Source organism: Uranotaenia lowii, chromosome 3 (assembly GCF_029784155.1).
Source record: "Uranotaenia lowii strain MFRU-FL chromosome 3, ASM2978415v1, whole genome shotgun sequence".
NCBI lineage: Eukaryota > Metazoa > Arthropoda > Insecta > Diptera > Culicidae > Uranotaenia > Uranotaenia lowii.
In genome coordinates, this window is record NC_073693.1 from 205,209,757 (window position 1) to 205,230,322 (window position 20,566).

The 20,566-nt window shown below is 39.4% G+C and overlaps 2 protein-coding genes across 2 annotated transcripts in view; one reads left to right on the forward strand and one right to left on the reverse strand.

Moving 5' to 3' along the window:
- LOC129751691 (ero1-like protein) overlaps positions 1 to 15,094 on the reverse strand; it is a 38,264-nt gene extending 23,170 nt beyond the window's left edge. The window contains exon 1 of the mRNA XM_055747354.1: positions 14,369 to 15,094. Within this exon, the coding sequence (XP_055603329.1) occupies positions 14,369 to 14,557 (189 nt within the window). The 5' untranslated portion in view covers positions 14,558 to 15,094. The remainder of the gene's footprint in view (positions 1 to 14,368) is intronic.
- A 2,493-nt stretch (positions 15,095 to 17,587) lies between these two features.
- The window catches only part of LOC129756942 (cilia- and flagella-associated protein 298-like), a 66,713-nt gene continuing 63,734 nt past the window's right edge, over positions 17,588 to 20,566 (forward strand). The window contains exons 1-2 of the mRNA XM_055754012.1: positions 17,588 to 17,799; positions 19,381 to 20,003. Coding sequence (XP_055609987.1) covers positions 17,661 to 17,799; positions 19,381 to 20,003 — 762 coding nt within the window. The 5' untranslated portion in view covers positions 17,588 to 17,660. The remainder of the gene's footprint in view (positions 17,800 to 19,380; positions 20,004 to 20,566) is intronic.

Consider the following 20,566-nt stretch of genomic DNA (forward strand, 5'->3'; position numbering starts at 1 on the left):
GTCTCGTCCCATCGTTCGATGGAAACAACTCGTACGTTCCCGAGAGGTGGTTAGACGACTTCGAAAGTGCTTGTGATTCCGTCGGAGGAAATTTCGAATTCCGACTGAAGGGCATACGCCGATTGATGCAGCCGGATACCGATGCCGGGTGGTTCCTACGACTTGACCGTTCCGCCACCTACGAAGAATTCCGTGAAGGCTTTTTGGGAATTTTTGGACATTCCTGTACGGCAGTGGAAATCATCGAATTGCTCAAGAAAACTACGTTCGCCAGCAGCAAGACGTCGGTGTTGGGATATATTTTCAAGATGGAGGAAATTGCTTCGCGCGCCAATATTGAAGAGGCACAAACCGTTCTATTTATCATCGATGGGTTCCGGGATCGTTCCGCAGACATTACAATTCTATATCCGGCCAAGGACCTGGCACAACTCAAGCAACTCTCTCGACGGTACGCAAGACTCCGGGAAATACGTTCCAGTTCCGTCACCATTCCGATGTCAAGAAGCAACACAACGAAAATCGAAAGTGGTTCCGAATCAAAACTGCGCTGCTACAACTGTTCCGAGAAGGGTCATATTTCCGCTCGGTGCTCGAAACCTCGTCGAGCACTGAGATTCCGTTTCCGCTGTGGTTCCGATAAGCACGTCACCAAGAATTGCCAAACAAAAGCGCCAACCAACAAGGATCGAGTGGCGCTTGTGGATGACTTCAGTCGCAGGAGGCCGCCAGACGTCAGCAACCAACCCATCGCAGCTCTCTCCGAAGTGAATCTGGTAAGTGTTGCTTTCCTTTCTGGCAAAAGAGTGCATTCAGTTAGAAGTTTCCTTTCGCTTTTTGATACGGGTAGTCCAATCAATTTGATTAAAAGGTCAGCCGTTCCTAGCGAGTTAGTTTTAGGAGATAAGAAGTTTTCAGGATTCCGAAGTGTAGGTGGTTTTCCGCTGTGTGCTTACGCTATTGTTCCGGCTCGTGTTACTTTTTCCGCTCATTCCGAAAAAATTAAGTTTTACGTTGTCCCTGATCACTTTATGGTACATCCTCTTTTGCTTGGCCGAGAATTTTTGAAGGCTTTTGGTATAATTTTGTATAATACACGATCGAATCAATACAAGGTAGAAGTGAAGAACCAAAGTGAAATTCAAATATCCGATAGCTTGTTACATTGTGTGTACGATTTGTTCCGAGGTGTCGATACGGGTACGTTGAGAAATTGTTCCGTTTGTTCTGCATATTTACGGTTAAATAATGTGAACAACTTGGTCGTTGATGTTCCCGACATTTTCGCAATTGAGGCCGATGATCAAATCACTATTAATCCGAAATTGAAATTAGATACTCAACATGAGCTTATGGAAGTGATCAAAGATAATTATTTGGATCTCAAAAATATTCCGGAAAGGCATCACTCTTATGAAATGAGGTTAAAATTGACTTCCGATATTCCCATTAGTTATGGTCCGCGGCGACTTTCTTATGCTGATAAAGTTGAGGTGGATAAAATTGTCGATGGGTTATTGTCTGCTGGTATAATCCGGCCCAGTCATTCCCCCTATTCGTTTCCTATTGTTTTGAGGACGAAGAAATCCGGTGAACGTCGTATGTGCATTGATTATAGGTCGTTGAACAAAATAACCGTACGTGATAGTTATCCGATTCCGCTTATTGATGATTGCTTGGAGCGAGTTGAAGGAAAAAAATATTTCTCTGTTTTGGATTTGAAGAATGGATTCCATCAAGTAAACATGGCACCAGATTCTGTTCCGTTTACGGCTTTTGTGACACCTGGTGGTCAATATGAGTATGTTAAGATGCCCTTTGGATTGCGGAATGCTCCTGCCGTGTTTCAGCGGTTTATCAACATGGTGTTGGATACGTTTATCAAGGAAGGTTCCGTTGTGGTGTATATGGACGATGTTACGTTGGCCACTAATACGATTTCCGAGCATTTTGATTTGTTGGGCCGTGTTCTGCGAAGACTGGCTGAGTTCCGCTTGGAGATAAAATTAAAGAAGTGTCAGTTTTGTTTCACTGAAATAGAGTTATTGGGCTTCACAGTTAGTGACAAAGGCATAAGGCCAAACAATTCACATTTAGAAGCCATCCAGAAAATAAGCTATCCGACAGACGTCAAACAAGTGACCAAGTGTCTTGGGTTATTCTCTTATTTCCGGCGTTTTGTACCGTCTTTTTCTTCCATAGCATTACCATTACGGAACTTGGTAAAGCCATGGAACAAGTTTGAGTTTGATGAAAGTTGCAAACGGGCATTTGAGTCCCTACGTGATAAGTTGATTTCCGCTCCCGTGTTGGCACTGTACAATCCATCACGGGAAACTGAGTTACATTGTGATGCCAGTTCTGAGGGGTTTGGTGGAATTCTATTGCAAAAACAAGATGATGGGAAGCTTCATCCGGTTGCTTATTTCTCTAAACGAACAACGTCTGCTGAGTCTCGTTATCATAGCTTTGAATTGGAAACATTGGCTATTATTTACTCATTGCGTAAGTTCCGAATCTACTTGGAAGGTATTCCGTTCAGGATTATTACGGATTGTAACTCTCTCGCTATGACGTTAAATAAGAAAAGTGTAAACGCCAGAATAGCACGATGGGCATTACAGTTGGAGAACTTTCACTATACCATTCAGCATCGCAGTGGGATACTTATGAATCATGTTGATGCCTTGAGCCGCATCTCTAGTGATCCTGATCAAATTGTTTCTGCTATCAGTCCTGATGACATTGATTTTCAATTGCAATTGGCTCAAGGACGTGATCCTACAATTCTGGTATTGAGAGAGGAACTTGAAAAGAAGATTATTAAGAATTTCGCTTTGGATGATGGATTGGTTTATCGTTCGTCTGTTGAAGGAAAACTTTTGTTTTACGTTCCTGCCGAAATGGAAAATCATGTTATACGCAGTGTCCATGAGAAGTTGTGTCATTTGGGTATTACGAAAACATTGGATCAATTGAAGATGCATTATTGGTTTCCGAAAATGAAAGATAAGGTTGAGAATTACGTCAAAAATTGTGTCCGTTGTATTATGTATTCCGATTCGAATTCCGATAGAGGTCGTATTCTGCATAGCATTCCGAAGAAACCTGTTCCGTTCGATACAATTCATGTTGACCATTTTGGGCCCCTTCCGTCAATTCTGTCTAAAAGAAAACATATTTTGGTTATTGTCGATGCTTTTACGAAGTTCGTTAAATTGTACGCTGTGAATTCTACGAGTACGAAGGAAGTGTGCGCTTGTTTGGACAAATATTTTGAGTGCTATAGTAGACCACGAAGAATTATTAGTGATCGAGGATCGTGTTTTACTTCGCTAGATTTTGAAGCTTATCTGTTGGACAATAATATTGAGCATGTAAAAATAGCTACAGCGTCTGCTCAGGCTAATGGTCAGGTTGAACGGGTGAATCGTGTTCTTGTTATTTGTTATTTGTTATTTATTTCTTATCAACGGATCACATGTTGATCCAAATGATTACTTAAAATTAAAAAATTAAAAACATAACATTAAGTCTAACTATGGGGTTCTCAAGGCCCGTATCACTTTTCTTCGGAAAACGTCCCTCGAAACGTCGAAGTCAAAATGCGCCGAGAAACGGTTGAACGATCTCATTGCGCCGATGAGGGCGCTGTTAGCTCCGTAATTGTTCATTCGAAGGGGAATGTACAACTGAAGATCCAGATTTCTAAGACCACGGGGTCGTACACTAAGCGGAATAGCCTCCAGTAGCGTGGGACAGTCGATTCGCGATGACAGGAGGTCGGCGACGAATGAGGCACGTGTTGCTTGTCTGCGAGCTTGAAGAGTATCGATATCTATGAGGCGGCATCGATTTTCGTAGCTAGGTAAGCGAAAAGGGTCTTGCCAGTTCAGGTGTCTAAGGGCGTATCGCAAGAATCGCCGCTGGATAGCCTCGAGCCGATCGACACCGTTCTGGTAGTAGGGACACCAGACAGCAGATGCGTATTCAAGGATGGAACGAACGATGCTGCAGTATAGGCTTTTCAGGCAATACACATCCTTGAAGTCCTTCGCCACTCTAAAAATGAAACCGAGACTTCTGGATGCTTTGTCGATCACGTAGTTGGTGTGTGCCTTGAATTCCAAGCGCTGATCTAAGATTACGCCAAGATCGTTAACGTGGTTCACACGTGAGATGGGTCCGTCTCCTAGGAAGTACTCCGCGATTAAAGGTTGCCGCTTACGAGAAAAGCTGATGACTGCACATTTGTTGCGGTTTAATGGCAGACAGTTAAGGTCGCACCAATCAGCGAAGAGGTTAAATTGACATTGCAGAAAATTTATGTCGTCGTGGTCGTTTATGGTGTAAAATAGTTTTAGGTCATCGGCATAGTAGAGTTTGGGGACGTCGAGGAGTGACAACACGTCGTTGAAATAAATTAGGAAAATGATCGGTCCTAGATGGCTACCTTGGGGTACACCAGAGGTGGCTGGGAACTGCCTGGAAAAGGTGTCACCCGTTCGAACAATCAATTTACGACCGGTTAAGTAACTGCGGAACCAGTCCAGTAGCGTACCACATAATCCTAAGCGTTCGAGTTTTCCGATGGCAATCTCATGGTTCACCTTGTCGAATGCAGCGGACAGATCGGTGTAGATTGCATCAGTTTGAGATTTGGCAGCAAAACTTTCATGCACAACAGAAGTAAACGTTAGCAAGTTACTTGTTGTAGAGCGTTTGGGCATGAATCCGTGCTGATCATTGGAGATGTAATTTTTGCAGGACGTGAAAAAAGGATCCAAGATCACCAATTCAAATAATTTGGCAATATAACATAAAGCAGAGATTCCACGGTAATTGTTAATATCTCTCCTATCTCCTTTTTTATGAACCGGGAACATGTAAGCTTCCTTCCATAGTAGAGGGAAGATGGCTCTATCAAGCGAAGCTTGAAAGTCTATGTTAGGGAAACTTTCGGAACCCGTTCAACATGCAGATTGGGTGAGAATGTTGTGTAAAGTGGAGTACGCTATGAATAATTCCGTTCATTCGAGCACGAATGAAACTCCTTCAGTTCTGTTATTTGGTGTTGGTCAAAGAGGACGCGATGTTGATAGTTTGTCTGAATATTTGGAAGATAGGTCTGACTTGAAAGTTGTTCGGAATTTGCCTGCATTACGTGAAGCTGCTTCTAGTCGTATTGAAGATTCTCAGTCTAGGAATTCTGCTTTATATGGCAAGAATCATAAAGGTCCGCAAGTATATTCTGAAGGTGATTATGTCGTGATACGTAATGTTGACACTACTATTGGCACTAATAAGAAATTTGTTCCGAAGTATAGAGGGCCCTATCGTGTTCATAAGGTGCTGCCAAATGATAGATACGTTATTAGAGACATAGAGAACTGTCAAATCTCCCAACTTCCTTATGATGGTATCATTGAGTCCGCTCGAATTAAGAAATGGGCCGATTGGAGGACCCCTTTGGTAGTAGAATGCACTCGCGTAGAAAGCAACACTTGCCAGACGTAGTTAGTTATGTGTTTGTGTTTATGTGTTTACTAACCCCGAGCAGGACGCGGGTAATCGTCTTTCATAACCTATATGTGATCGAGACGATCATTAGTCAGGAATGGCCGAGTTGTAGTGTGTTTTCCGTTAAGAGATTGGTTTACTGGCAGCCCGGTGGGGCAAGCTGTCAGTTTGTGCGTTTCGTATGATTGCGTTCCGTCAAAAATGAATGTCTGTGTGTGTGAGTGAGAAAAGAGGCCTTTTGTGTGAGAAACAAGAACGAACAAGTCAATTGTAATCCAACCGTCGAATAAAACAGTTTAACTTTTAACCGCGTGCGTATTTTTTCTCCATCCCATCCCGACTCTACAACATCAGAAGTGGGATTCGTTCGGTGCTGCAGCCGCCATAATGTTCGCGCGTTTAAAGCAAATGCAAATAATTAATTTGCGTCGGGAGCTAGCTGAAAATGAATTCTTAGCTACCCGGCCAGCCGAATTCCAAGACATACAATGTCTCGTCCCATCGTTCGATGGAAACAACTCGTACGTTCCCGAGAGGTGGTTAGACGACTTCGAAAGTGCTTGTGATTCCGTCGGAGGAAATTTCGAATTCCGACTGAAGTGCATACGCCGATTGATGCAGCCGGATACCGATGCCGGGTGGTTCCTACGACTTGACCGTTCCGCCACCTACGAAGAATTCCGTGAAGGCTTTTTGGGAATTTTTGGACATTCCTGTACGGCAGTGGAAATCATCGAATTGCTCAAGAAAACTACGTTCGCCAGCAGCAAGACGTCGGTGTTGGGATATATTTTCAAGATGGAGGAAATTGCTTCGCGCGCCAATATTGAAGAGGCACAAACCGTTCTATTTATCATCGATGGGTTCCGGGATCGTTCCGCAGACATTACAATTCTATATCCGGCCAAGGACCTGGCACAACTCAAGCAACTCTCTCGACGGTACGCAAGACTCCGGGAAATACGTTCCAGTTCCGTCACCATTCCGATGTCAAGAAGCAACACAACGAAAATCGAAAGTGGTTCCGAATCAAAACTGCGCTGCTACAACTGTTCCGAGAAGGGTCATATTTCCGCTCGGTGCTCGAAACCTCGTCGAGCACTGAGATTCCGTTTCCGCTGTGGTTCCGATAAGCACGTCACCAAGAATTGCCAAACAAAAGCGCCAACCAACAAGGATCGAGTGGCGCTTGTGGATGACTTCAGTCGCAGGAGGCCGCCAGACGTCAGCAACCAACCCATCGCAGCTCTCTCCGAAGTGAATCTGGTAAGTGTTGCTTTCCTTTCTGGCAAAAGAGTGCATTCAGTTAGAAGTTTCCTTTCGCTTTTTGATACGGGTAGTCCAATCAATTTGATTAAAAGGTCAGCCGTTCCTAGCGAGTTAGTTTTAGGAGATAAGAAGTTTTCAGGATTCCGAAGTGTAGGTGGTTTTCCGCTGTGTGCTTACGCTATTGTTCCGGCTCGTGTTACTTTTTCCGCTCATTCCGAAAAAATTAAGTTTTACGTTGTCCCTGATCACTTTATGGTACATCCTCTTTTGCTTGGCCGAGAATTTTTGAAGGCTTTTGGTATAATTTTGTATAATACACGATCGAATCAATACAAGGTAGAAGTGAAGAACCAAAGTGAAATTCAAATATCCGATAGCTTGTTACATTGTGTGTACGATTTGTTCCGAGGTGTCGATACGGGTACGTTGAGAAATTGTTCCGTTTGTTCTGCATATTTACGGTTAAATAATGTGAACAACTTGGTCGTTGATGTTCCCGACATTTTCGCAATTGAGGCCGATGATCAAATCACTATTAATCCGAAATTGAAATTAGATACTCAACATGAGCTTATGGAAGTGATCAAAGATAATTATTTGGATCTCAAAAATATTCCGGAAAGGCATCACTCTTATGAAATGAGGTTAAAATTGACTTCCGATATTCCCATTAGTTATGGTCCGCGGCGACTTTCTTATGCTGATAAAGTTGAGGTGGATAAAATTGTCGATGGGTTATTGTCTGCTGGTATAATCCGGCCCAGTCATTCCCCCTATTCGTTTCCTATTGTTTTGAGGACGAAGAAATCCGGTGAACGTCGTATGTGCATTGATTATAGGTCGTTGAACAAAATAACCGTACGTGATAGTTATCCGATTCCGCTTATTGATGATTGCTTGGAGCGAGTTGAAGGAAAAAAATATTTCTCTGTTTTGGATTTGAAGAATGGATTCCATCAAGTAAACATGGCACCAGATTCTGTTCCGTTTACGGCTTTTGTGACACCTGGTGGTCAATATGAGTATGTTAAGATGCCCTTTGGATTGCGGAATGCTCCTGCCGTGTTTCAGCGGTTTATCAACATGGTGTTGGATACGTTTATCAAGGAAGGTTCCGTTGTGGTGTATATGGACGATGTTACGTTGGCCACTAATACGATTTCCGAGCATTTTGATTTGTTGGGCCGTGTTCTGCGAAGACTGGCTGAGTTCCGCTTGGAGATAAAATTAAAGAAGTGTCAGTTTTGTTTCACTGAAATAGAGTTATTGGGCTTCACAGTTAGTGACAAAGGCATAAGGCCAAACAATTCACATTTAGAAGCCATCCAGAAAATAAGCTATCCGACAGACGTCAAACAAGTGACCAAGTGTCTTGGGTTATTCTCTTATTTCCGGCGTTTTGTACCGTCTTTTTCTTCCATAGCATTACCATTACGGAACTTGGTAAAGCCATGGAACAAGTTTGAGTTTGATGAAAGTTGCAAACGGGCATTTGAGTCCCTACGTGATAAGTTGATTTCCGCTCCCGTGTTGGCACTGTACAATCCATCACGGGAAACTGAGTTACATTGTGATGCCAGTTCTGAGGGGTTTGGTGGAATTCTATTGCAAAAACAAGATGATGGGAAGCTTCATCCGGTTGCTTATTTCTCTAAACGAACAACGTCTGCTGAGTCTCGTTATCATAGCTTTGAATTGGAAACATTGGCTATTATTTACTCATTGCGTAAGTTCCGAATCTACTTGGAAGGTATTCCGTTCAGGATTATTACGGATTGTAACTCTCTCGCTATGACGTTAAATAAGAAAAGTGTAAACGCCAGAATAGCACGATGGGCATTACAGTTGGAGAACTTTCACTATACCATTCAGCATCGCAGTGGGATACTTATGAATCATGTTGATGCCTTGAGCCGCATCTCTAGTGATCCTGATCAAATTGTTTCTGCTATCAGTCCTGATGACATTGATTTTCAATTGCAATTGGCTCAAGGACGTGATCCTACAATTCTGGTATTGAGAGAGGAACTTGAAAAGAAGATTATTAAGAATTTCGCTTTGGATGATGGATTGGTTTATCGTTCGTCTGTTGAAGGAAAACTTTTGTTTTACGTTCCTGCCGAAATGGAAAATCATGTTATACGCAGTGTCCATGAGAAGTTGTGTCATTTGGGTATTACGAAAACATTGGATCAATTGAAGATGCATTATTGGTTTCCGAAAATGAAAGATAAGGTTGAGAATTACGTCAAAAATTGTGTCCGTTGTATTATGTATTCCGATTCGAATTCCGATAGAGGTCGTATTCTGCATAGCATTCCGAAGAAACCTGTTCCGTTCGATACAATTCATGTTGACCATTTTGGGCCCCTTCCGTCAATTCTGTCTAAAAGAAAACATATTTTGGTTATTGTCGATGCTTTTACGAAGTTCGTTAAATTGTACGCTGTGAATTCTACGAGTACGAAGGAAGTGTGCGCTTGTTTGGACAAATATTTTGAGTGCTATAGTAGACCACGAAGAATTATTAGTGATCGAGGATCGTGTTTTACTTCGCTAGATTTTGAAGCTTATCTGTTGGACAATAATATTGAGCATGTAAAAATAGCTACAGCGTCTGCTCAGGCTAATGGTCAGGTTGAACGGGTGAATCGTGTTCTTGTTATTTGTTATTTGTTATTTATTTCTTATCAACGGATCACATGTTGATCCAAATGATTACTTAAAATTAAAAAATTAAAAACATAACATTAAGTCTAACTATGGGGTTCTCAAGGCCCGTATCACTTTTCTTCGGAAAACGTCCCTCGAAACGTCGAAGTCAAAATGCGCCGAGAAACGGTTGAACGATCTCATTGCGCCGATGAGGGCGCTGTTAGCTCCGTAATTGTTCATTCGAAGGGGAATGTACAACTGAAGATCCAGATTTCTAAGACCACGGGGTCGTACACTAAGCGGAATAGCCTCCAGTAGCGTGGGACAGTCGATTCGCGATGACAGGAGGTCGGCGACGAATGAGGCACGTGTTGCTTGTCTGCGAGCTTGAAGAGTATCGATATCTATGAGGCGGCATCGATTTTCGTAGCTAGGTAAGCGAAAAGGGTCTTGCCAGTTCAGGTGTCTAAGGGCGTATCGCAAGAATCGCCGCTGGATAGCCTCGAGCCGATCGACACCGTTCTGGTAGTAGGGACACCAGACAGCAGATGCGTATTCAAGGATGGAACGAACGATGCTGCAGTATAGGCTTTTCAGGCAATACACATCCTTGAAGTCCTTCGCCACTCTAAAAATGAAACCGAGACTTCTGGATGCTTTGTCGATCACGTAGTTGGTGTGTGCCTTGAATTCCAAGCGCTGATCTAAGATTACGCCAAGATCGTTAACGTGGTTCACACGTGAGATGGGTCCGTCTCCTAGGAAGTACTCCGCGATTAAAGGTTGCCGCTTACGAGAAAAGCTGATGACTGCACATTTGTTGCGGTTTAATGGCAGACAGTTAAGGTCGCACCAATCAGCGAAGAGGTTAAATTGACATTGCAGAAAATTTATGTCGTCGTGGTCGTTTATGGTGTAAAATAGTTTTAGGTCATCGGCATAGTAGAGTTTGGGGACGTCGAGGAGTGACAACACGTCGTTGAAATAAATTAGGAAAATGATCGGTCCTAGATGGCTACCTTGGGGCACACCAGAGGTGGCTGGGAACTGCCTGGAAAAGGTGTCACCCGTTCGAACAATCAATTTACGACCGGTTAAGTAACTGCGGAACCAGTCCAGTAGCGTACCACATAATCCTAAGCGTTCGAGTTTTCCGATGGCAATCTCATGGTTCACCTTGTCGAATGCAGCGGACAGATCGGTGTAGATTGCATCAGTTTGAGATTTGGCAGCAAAACTTTCATGCACAACAGAAGTAAACGTTAGCAAGTTACTTGTTGTAGAGCGTTTGGGCATGAATCCGTGCTGATCATTGGAGATGTAATTTTTGCAGGACGTGAAAAAAGGATCCAAGATCACCAATTCAAATAATTTGGCAATATAACATAAAGCAGAGATTCCACGGTAATTGTTAATATCTCTCCTATCTCCTTTTTTATGAACCGGGAACATGTAAGCTTCCTTCCATAGTAGAGGGAAGATGGCTCTATCAAGCGAAGCTTGAAAGTCTATGTTAGGGAAACTTTCGGAACCCGTTCAACATGCAGATTGGGTGAGAATGTTGTGTAAAGTGGAGTACGCTATGAATAATTCCGTTCATTCGAGCACGAATGAAACTCCTTCAGTTCTGTTATTTGGTGTTGGTCAAAGAGGACGCGATGTTGATAGTTTGTCTGAATATTTGGAAGATAGGTCTGACTTGAAAGTTGTTCGGAATTTGCCTGCATTACGTGAAGCTGCTTCTAGTCGTATTGAAGATTCTCAGTCTAGGAATTCTGCTTTATATGGCAAGAATCATAAAGGTCCGCAAGTATATTCTGAAGGTGATTATGTCGTGATACGTAATGTTGACACTACTATTGGCACTAATAAGAAATTTGTTCCGAAGTATAGAGGGCCCTATCGTGTTCATAAGGTGCTGCCAAATGATAGATACGTTATTAGAGACATAGAGAACTGTCAAATCTCCCAACTTCCTTATGATGGTATCATTGAGTCCGCTCGAATTAAGAAATGGGCCGATTGGAGGACCCCTTTGGTAGTAGAATGCACTCGCGTAGAAAGCAACACTTGCCAGACGTAGTTAGTTATGTGTTTGTGTTTATGTGTTTACTAACCCCGAGCAGGACGCGGGTAATCGTCTTTCATAACCTATATGTGATCGAGACGATCATTAGTCAGGAATGGCCGAGTTGTAGTGTGTTTTCCGTTAAGAGATTGGTTTACTGGCAGCCCGGTGGGGCAAGCTGTCAGTTTGTGCGTTTCGTATGATTGCGTTCCGTCAAAAATGAATGTCTGTGTGTGTGAGTGAGAAAAGAGGCCTTTTGTGTGAGAAACAAGAACGAACAAGTCAATTGTAATCCAACCGTCGAATAAAACAGTTTAACTTTTAACCGCGTGCGTATTTTTTCTCCATCCCATCCAGACTCTACAAGAGAAATAAAAATTCATTCATTCTTTGTTAAACTTCAAATCAGAGTAGTTGTTCTTTCTACGGCCAATACTAATAGATACGATGAGAGGCGAGTTGTTCTCGTCTCGAATTACGTCAAGAGACTAAGAGAAAGAGGGCTTTCAAAACAAGAGGCGAGGTATTAGTATGTATTATAGTCTCGTCTCGAATCGGGTCAAAAGGTCGTAGTGTAAGAGAGTCTCAAGTCACGAGGAGAAGCGTTTCGTCGACTTTACGAATTGTGACAAGAGGCCGAATGTGAGCCTCGAGTCACGATTTGCGGCGAATGACCAGTGAGTCTTAAATCGTGACAGTAGAGGGGAAAGCTTTGCTGGTGTAGAACGAAAAAACAAGTATAGCCGTGAAGCTATGGTATCACGGGTATAGCCTTCGTTGCAGGTCCGGATGGGAATTATAGTCAATGGCCCAGGTGAACTTTATGGTGTAGGGGTACCGGTAACATCGTTCCCGGGCGTCAGCATCGGCTTGGCCATTTCAAGGCCGAACCACACAAAAATCGAAAGCACCTTTGCAAGCGCTTGCAGAAGAAATCAGGTTATAGATAGATTTGAGGAAATTTACACATAATTGTACAACTAACCTCACTAACCCATAAACTTAACATCTCGGGTATTCCTAAAGGGACAAATTGCTACTTCCCAGAACTTTTCAAGGAATTTCCACCCACTAAATTATCAAAAAGTCGCTATGTAAACATCCGTTACAGTTGTAAACGTATTTTTTACAGTTATTGGATAGATTACAATTATTTTTTTTATTTTCTGGGTAAGGGTTTTTGCCTCTATAATTGATTTTCATCGGTAAGTATAAACCAATTCTAGAGTTTGTTTTGATTTAGTCGTATGAGCCACTCAACGAGTTTCGAGAAAATCCCTGTGTAAGTTCCGAAACACCTTTTTAATTCTAGATTTGAAACTATAGTTTAGAATTGTCTGAAAACTTGGTATTAGATTGTGAACATGATTAAGAAATCACCTATGTATTAGACATGCGCATTAATTTTGTTCTTATTAGCTAAAATGTACTTACAACCTTTTGCATTGATCGTGTGGCACAAACGTCTATTTGTAATTTGAAGAATCCATTCTGAAAACATGATTGTATTTGTCCATGACTTCGCTATATCGTTTGAAGTTGTATGAAGAAAGGGTCAAAAGAATCGAGAGCACGCAGATTACTTGGAAGTGCCCGTTTAGATGTTTCTTGGATCGGGTTTCCTCGGTACTGTCCATCGCAGCAATATTCCTACAAACTTGACACTGCTGGCTTTCACCTGTGACTTTGTTGACCGACCTAGGGCAGCATAAACGCATCCAACTCTGACGAATGTTTAGGATGCATCTGTTGTAGAACAAAATAAAAGTTAAATTTCTCGCCAAGTGAAAAATGACACTTATTTTACTTACCCAGTCACAAATTCTACCTTAAAATTCAACTAGGACAGTTAAAATCACTCATACAAACTTTTTTGTATTAATTAATCATCATTTTTCACAACATTTCAACACTTTCCTAAAGACTTTCAGCGAAAGTGCAAAAGGACCGATGAACCAAATCCCCGAACTTTTGTTTTGCGACCAATTGCATGCACGCCAACACAGAGCAACGCAAAACGTCGTTAAAACCAATTACACTCGAAAATGGAAAAAGTCATTATACGTCTTAAATTCAAATAATTTTGCTGAAGTAATTTATCGACTAAACTGAACCAAGTTTTTAACGAAGATAGATTACATGTTTAACCACCATTTACAGTCAAAAACTCAGTTTTGTTTACAATGGTTCATACGACCTAATCAAAACAAACTCTAGAATTACGTTACGGTTAAACATCGATAAGATTAGCAAATTTTGATTTACAACTTAAGCAAATACTATCACACACAATCAAATGAATTTTTATCAAATTGTAGGCTATCGTGAAATGTTAAAAAAATCTTTTTATGTGGTTTCTTCAACATTGATTATTGGACAAAAACACAAAGTGTTATCTATAAAGTGTGTGTTATTACTCGAATTCGATAGAAATAATGCAAAAAAAAACATTCGACTCAGCTGAATAAATAAGAGGTTCCAAAGTATTAGCGCGGTTGAACCTTCACGCGAAAAAAAACACACCTTGATTTTTGAAACAGATAAAACAAATACGATATTGTATCGTGCTTAAATTTTAACAGAGGCGCGACAGAGGCGTCGCATTCGATCATAAATGAAAATGAACAATAGAAAAAAAAAACACGATTAATTATTGGAACGAAGCTGTACCCACATAGCCTCGAATCTTTCCCACTATCAATATTTATTAAATAAGACAATTTTAACATCAAAGAAGCTTTTTAGTAGCGAAATTTATTCTTCAGGTGGCTACTCTTATCAATATAAACTCAAGAATCGTAATCTTTATGATGAGTAGTCGTAAAATGTGAAGTAAATAAACGAAGCTTCACTTACCTGGCAGAAACAGAATCTGTCGGAATCCGAATTTTCTCCTTTGGAGTAGAAATAACCGCTGGAGTGATTCACGGCACTGACCAGCAGCACAAAAGCTACGACAACCCACTGTAGCTGGTACGAGAAACGATGATTGTCGCCACTTTCCCTCGTTTTGCCATTTAGCGGTCGCATCATTGACACTGGCATTTTTGTTGCTTTTATTCCGATTGTGGGGGATCGCCCATTTAATTGTTGCTGGTAATTGTTGTTATTTACTCTTTCGGTCACCGACTATAACACGAGCTCACGATGATAACCTACCTACTTTTTTATTCTAACCGCGCAAGCCAATTTCAGTGATAATGAGTGTTATCTACTAAAGACCGTACGCACTGGGTTAAGTCTGGTATTCGACTGAGCCTCAAAATTAGAAATATTTTTCTATAACTCTAAATACAATGTTAATATCCCGATTATCCACTGCCAATCCAACACGTCAACACTTTCGGCTTGGGGAAAAAATGATGACGAAATGGTACCCCAACAACTGTTTATCGCTCTCGGATACGAAACCCGTTTACGCCAACATTCGATATTTGCTCGCAGACGTTTGAAAAAATCCCCAACTTGCTTTACAATGCACAAATCCAGTAAAGAACACCATTTTCACCGAATAATTTCGACCGAAATTGAAAGTTAAGATCACCTCCCACGGAACATAGCACACAAATGCCACCCATTCGCGGACGGCTCAAGGCGCACGTAGATGCGTGAAGGAAAATCACGAACAGACGAAACAAAACAAAGCACCCGAAAGGAGCAAAACAACGAGCTGTCAACGTAGTTGAGATATCCGCCGCATCAAATACCTAAACGTTTGTAGTTTTGGTTTTCAGCCCTGTTGTTCAATTTGGCGCTGCTATCGTATGGAAGGCTACTGAAATCTCGCGTGATCTAGGCTGTATACAGCAAAGTCCCTTCAAAGGAAAAAACTCATTTAATTTTCATTTAATGATTTATTGCAAAAAATTAAGATTAAAATATACGAAGCGAAATTCAACCTTTAAACAAACTTACAAAAGGTTAATTGAATTATGTTAAAAATTCATGAATTAAAATAAACAATTTTTAAATAGTTCTTTATCTTTCTTTATTTCTAGTGATAAAAATATGATAAAAAAAATCATTAATCGAAGTAATAATATTGAAAAATAATCTTTTTTTTTTATTTTTTAACATTTTTGTCGCCGTTCTTATACCACGTGGATAAAAAAAAGCGATTTTTGTCCCCACCACCCTTACTCCTTGTACAAGTTGAACATTTGGCAAATTCCAATCTCCTTCCCCGGATGTCAACGTAGACAGATTTGAAATCTTGTATTATTTTCTAAAACTATTTCAGTTATTTTTCTTTTTTTCTTTTGACTTTATGTTATTCCCTTCGGTCAGTACTGGAGAACGTTCTTTAGCCTTCAGAGGCGTACAACTTTTTAACTTTCTTGAAGAAAAGTGTGGTTCGTTTCACAATTATGGTAATTTCAAAAATTCTATAAAGCAATTTCTTCTTAATTCCAATGTATCATCAACACTTTTAAAATCGTGCAATAGTTTTTCATTATATTATGTGTATAGCACCAAACCGAATAGCGACAGTAGGACTAGCGACGCTTTTTTACTAGCGAGATTCCTGTCATTCGCCGGTTTTTTATTCTTTTTTCAGTCCAGTAGACGATTTCAATATAGTACTCTAATATTGTTTACGTTATTTACTATACATTTTCCCTAGGTCATCAATCGCATGCTTCAAGTTTCCTAGGAAACTTACGGAAAGGATACGTCGTTATTAATTTCAACGTCGCGACGTATGCGTCTTGTTGCTAGTAGTAGGCAAAGCTGCTTTGATTACTAGCGCTCATAATTTGGATTTTTTCTGCATGCATAATATCAAAATCAAACTGTATTATGTATATATTTGTAATTATGTTATTGTTCATTTAGTCTTAAGTTATTTTCATTGCTGAGTTTAATTTCATAATTTGTGTACATTTTATTATCGCTTTATTATTATTTGATACATGATTTGATCATAGATTATAGAATTTAAGATAAATAACAACTCCTTAAACGGCGAAGCCATTGGAGTACCTACTAACTCAAATGTATTAATTTTATGTATCTATTTGCAATAAATAAATAAACAAATAAATAAAATAAACAAATATTCAAATGGTTAATTTTTTAACCAGAAAAAGCATTTCCATTTTTGTCATATTTGTCATTTGTGTCATTTTTGTCATTTTGGTCATTTTGGTCATTTTTATCATTTTCATCATTTTTGTCGTTTTGTCATTTTTGTCATTTATTTTTTCAATTTGTCATTTTTGTCATTTTTGCCATTTTTGTCATTTTTGTCATTTTTCGTTATTTTTGTTAGTTTTTCCATTTTTGTAAAAAAATATTTTTGTCATTTTCTCTCTATCATGTTAGGTTTTTGCAATTTTTATTTTTGGATACTTTTTTTTTGTTTACCGATATTTTTATTCATTTGTGTTTGAATATACGCAGAGGTATGTGAGACTTTTAAAGATTGTTGCAGGTCTTGGTACGTGTACTTTAATTTGTTTTTTCTTCTTTTCTTTTTCGTTTTAATTGTTTTTAAGAACTACCCTAGTGGAAAATATCATATCAGTCATAAATATCAGTCCTTATAAATCATTAATCATTACATTTAAGTTACATTATTAAAGTAAATTAAAGTGTTCAGATTAATTATGATCAGTTCAACTCTTTGATTCAGTAAATTCTTAACATTGTTTATTTTATTTAAATTTGCTATAACAATAAAGTATTTGATATATAGGAGAATATGCTGCAGAGTAAAACAAAATGTATAAACTTAATCCTAGATCCTAAAAACTAACTTAATTAAACACCGAGGCTTTCTAAAATTAAATAATTTTTATTCAAGACTCAAAGCAAAATAACAGAGACTTACTCAGCCAAAATAAAAATACAGATCGAACTTTTCAAATGAGCATCTCGTTTTTACCTGGATAAACAAATTGGTTCCTTACTTGTACGCTGATACATAAATAATCCAAAATGATGTTTATTGAACATGTGCCGCAAAATTTCGTTGTCCGGTGCAATATGGAAAGGAACCTTCATCGGTCGAAACCGAGTCACCATGGATACCGGAAAGGGTTGTTAGTTTCGCGTGTCGATTATTTACGTGTGTCGGATCGAAAGTGCTGGAAGGTTACTCAAGCAAAATATCGAAATCATCAAAAAGTTTATTTAAAACATTAAAATGGTTCTTCTACAAGTTAAACGTGGTGATGAGAATCAGTTTCTCTACGATACCAGTGTTTACGTGAACGTTCACGATCTAGCCCTAGAACTGGCAAACATTTACAACGGTCGTTTGAAAGTGAGCCGTATCTGTTCCGGTGAGTTGGAGCGTTTTCAAAGATAAAAATTCAAAATATAATGCAAAGTTTCAAAATTAAATAAATTAATTAAATAAGTCTGTTGAATAACACTTAAATTTTCCATTCCGTTCCACATTTTACAATTTGAACGAAGATGGCCGAAAGAAATGCGTGTGTACAACGATAATGCTATCGTTCTTCAAAGCTCGATGTATGCGTTTGTCATTTATTTAATTTAATTTGAAACATTATAAATTTTGATATTTTTTAACGTAGGTACACAATTGAAGTTCAAACTTGAAATCATTGTTGAAATTACTATGGATTTCAACACTTAAATCAAAATAAGTTGAAATCTGTTGATTTTCTCGATATAAACGTCGAATCCGTAATTCTGTAATGTTATTTACATCTTACTTAAAATAAAAAAAAACAACAAATGAGATCTGTTTTACAGAATTCAATTTTATTTTTGGACATAAGGGATAAACTATCCAATAGGGTGAAAATACAAAAATTATTTTCATCATGAATCCGAAATACATGGATTTGCAGAAGAAAAAAAAACTAATTTAACCGAAAAAAGTTTTTTGTACGCAATATATTAAAATAATGATATTTATTAGCGCACATTAATCCACAGTTTAGAAAATTAATTATTAAGACACATTGAAAATAACATTTTTATCAAAACTTGAATTAGCAAATTATTGTTTGTAATTTATTATTGAAATGACCAAACAAGAAGTGAAAATTTTATGTATGTATCTACTAGCTGACCCTGTAAACTTTGTTTACTTCATCTAAACATCTTTAACTTATTCGTGCTTGTGAATTAGTTTTCATGAAAATCGTCTTAAAGTTCTTCGAGTTTTGTCCCATTTCAAGTTGATTTTGTATGGGAGCCTCCCTTCCATAAAAAGTGAGATTCTCAAAACTATTATATAAACCATCTCTGGCCTGAAAAACCTTCGGATACAAAATTTCACTTCATTCCGACCGTCCGTTCATATGTGATGGTGTTACAAAAAAAACGCCTTCATTTTTATATATAAGAGAATGTATGGTTCCTTCATCGGCAGCAAGGTCCTGTCTTTGGCTGTGTGGCTTGGCCTTCGAATTACTTATAGAGCTTCCACGGTCAATGGTTCGTCGAAGAAAGCCATCCAACCGTACAATGGTTGGCAACCCACTCCACTTCCAATAGTCTTGCCAGGTTAACCACAGATGCATTCCGCCTAAAAAATTATAATTGTAAAAAATTATTGTATCTGAAGGTTAAGGAATAATATAACACAGGAAAATGGATGAAAAATACAAATATGAGCATACTGGTAGAAACAAAAAGTTCAAATGGTACAAAATGTTGGATCACATCAAATTATTTGAAGGATTTACAACTGCATTTGAATAAGTTCCAAAAAATTTAGAAGGTTAACCTCGGTTTCGGTTCAAAACTATAACTTTAAGTTGAAGGTATAATTGAAGCTGTAGAGGTTGAGTGATCATCTTTAGGCGGAGTTTGATTGCCGTGTATACACAATTGAATATCAATTCAAAAATGAAGAGCCACAAATTAAAAGTAACCATCTATTCTAGAAATCGAACAACTTGCTGAACACGGAACAATGCTACCCCCGGACATGTTGGGACTGACTGATGAACAGGTCGAAGAACTGCATCTCACTGACGAATGGGGTGAAAAATGTATCCCATCCGGAGGCTGGACTAACAACCCGGATCCAGTTGGGCGTCGCAATGGTCGGCAGCCGCAGGAGAAAATGCAAGATATTTTGCAGAATGCCGTATCGGATGCAAAAGTTCTTATTTCTCGAAAGTTGGTTGATCAGGGTCAACCAATGACCCAGAAAAACGTGGAGGAGGCAGTCGATCTATTGCGCGGTGCAGTTATGATTGTTTACCCGATGCAACTACCACCGCATGATCCCATCCGAATGGAGTTTACAAATACCGAAGATTTAACCGGAACCCAAGCTTCCCTCGAGGTGATAGAACCATCCAAGGTGCAGCTCTGGTTTGCCGGGAAGCAAATGTTGCCGGATCGTAAGCTTGGGGAAATAATTGGCAATAATGAAAAAACCAAAATTATTATTAAATTGACAACAACCAGTGAGGGAGCACCCGGTCGAGAGCCGGTAATGTCCGAAGAAACCAGAAAGCAACTGATGATGCAGGCCTATCGTCGCCAGGAGGAGCTAAAGGTAAGTCAATTTTAACTGAGAGGACTTCAAATCATTGTCGAATGATTACCACAAAAAAATTTGATTCAAAATTTCGCTCACATTTTTCATTTGGTATCTGCTGGTATCAACCTTCTTCATGGCAACGAACTTTTTCAAAATTCTACAACTTGTCTATTAATCGTTACACCTCCGGATTTTCTGATCCGGGTTTCGATGTCTTTCTTTATAAAGCATTTATAAATCTGGACACGTTAAAACGGGTCTATCTCGGAGCTATGTAAACGAAAAAAAAAGTTTTATAATCAGAATGTAGGGTTTTTATTGCACTTCAAAGGAAAAATGAGAAATAAAATATTTCAATGTTTTTTTGATAAAATTTCGACCTTTTCGTCTAGAACCACTCATCAAAGTTTGGACACCCTATTCACTGACCTCAGCGGCCATTTCGTTCCACAATCTCTTCATCTCTGTTGCTTCCCGAGTCGTCCTACCATTCTTCTTCATCTTCTGCTTGACAATTGCTCAAAATTTTTCGATAGGGCGGAATAAAGGGCAGTTGAGTGGGTTGATGTCCTTTTCAA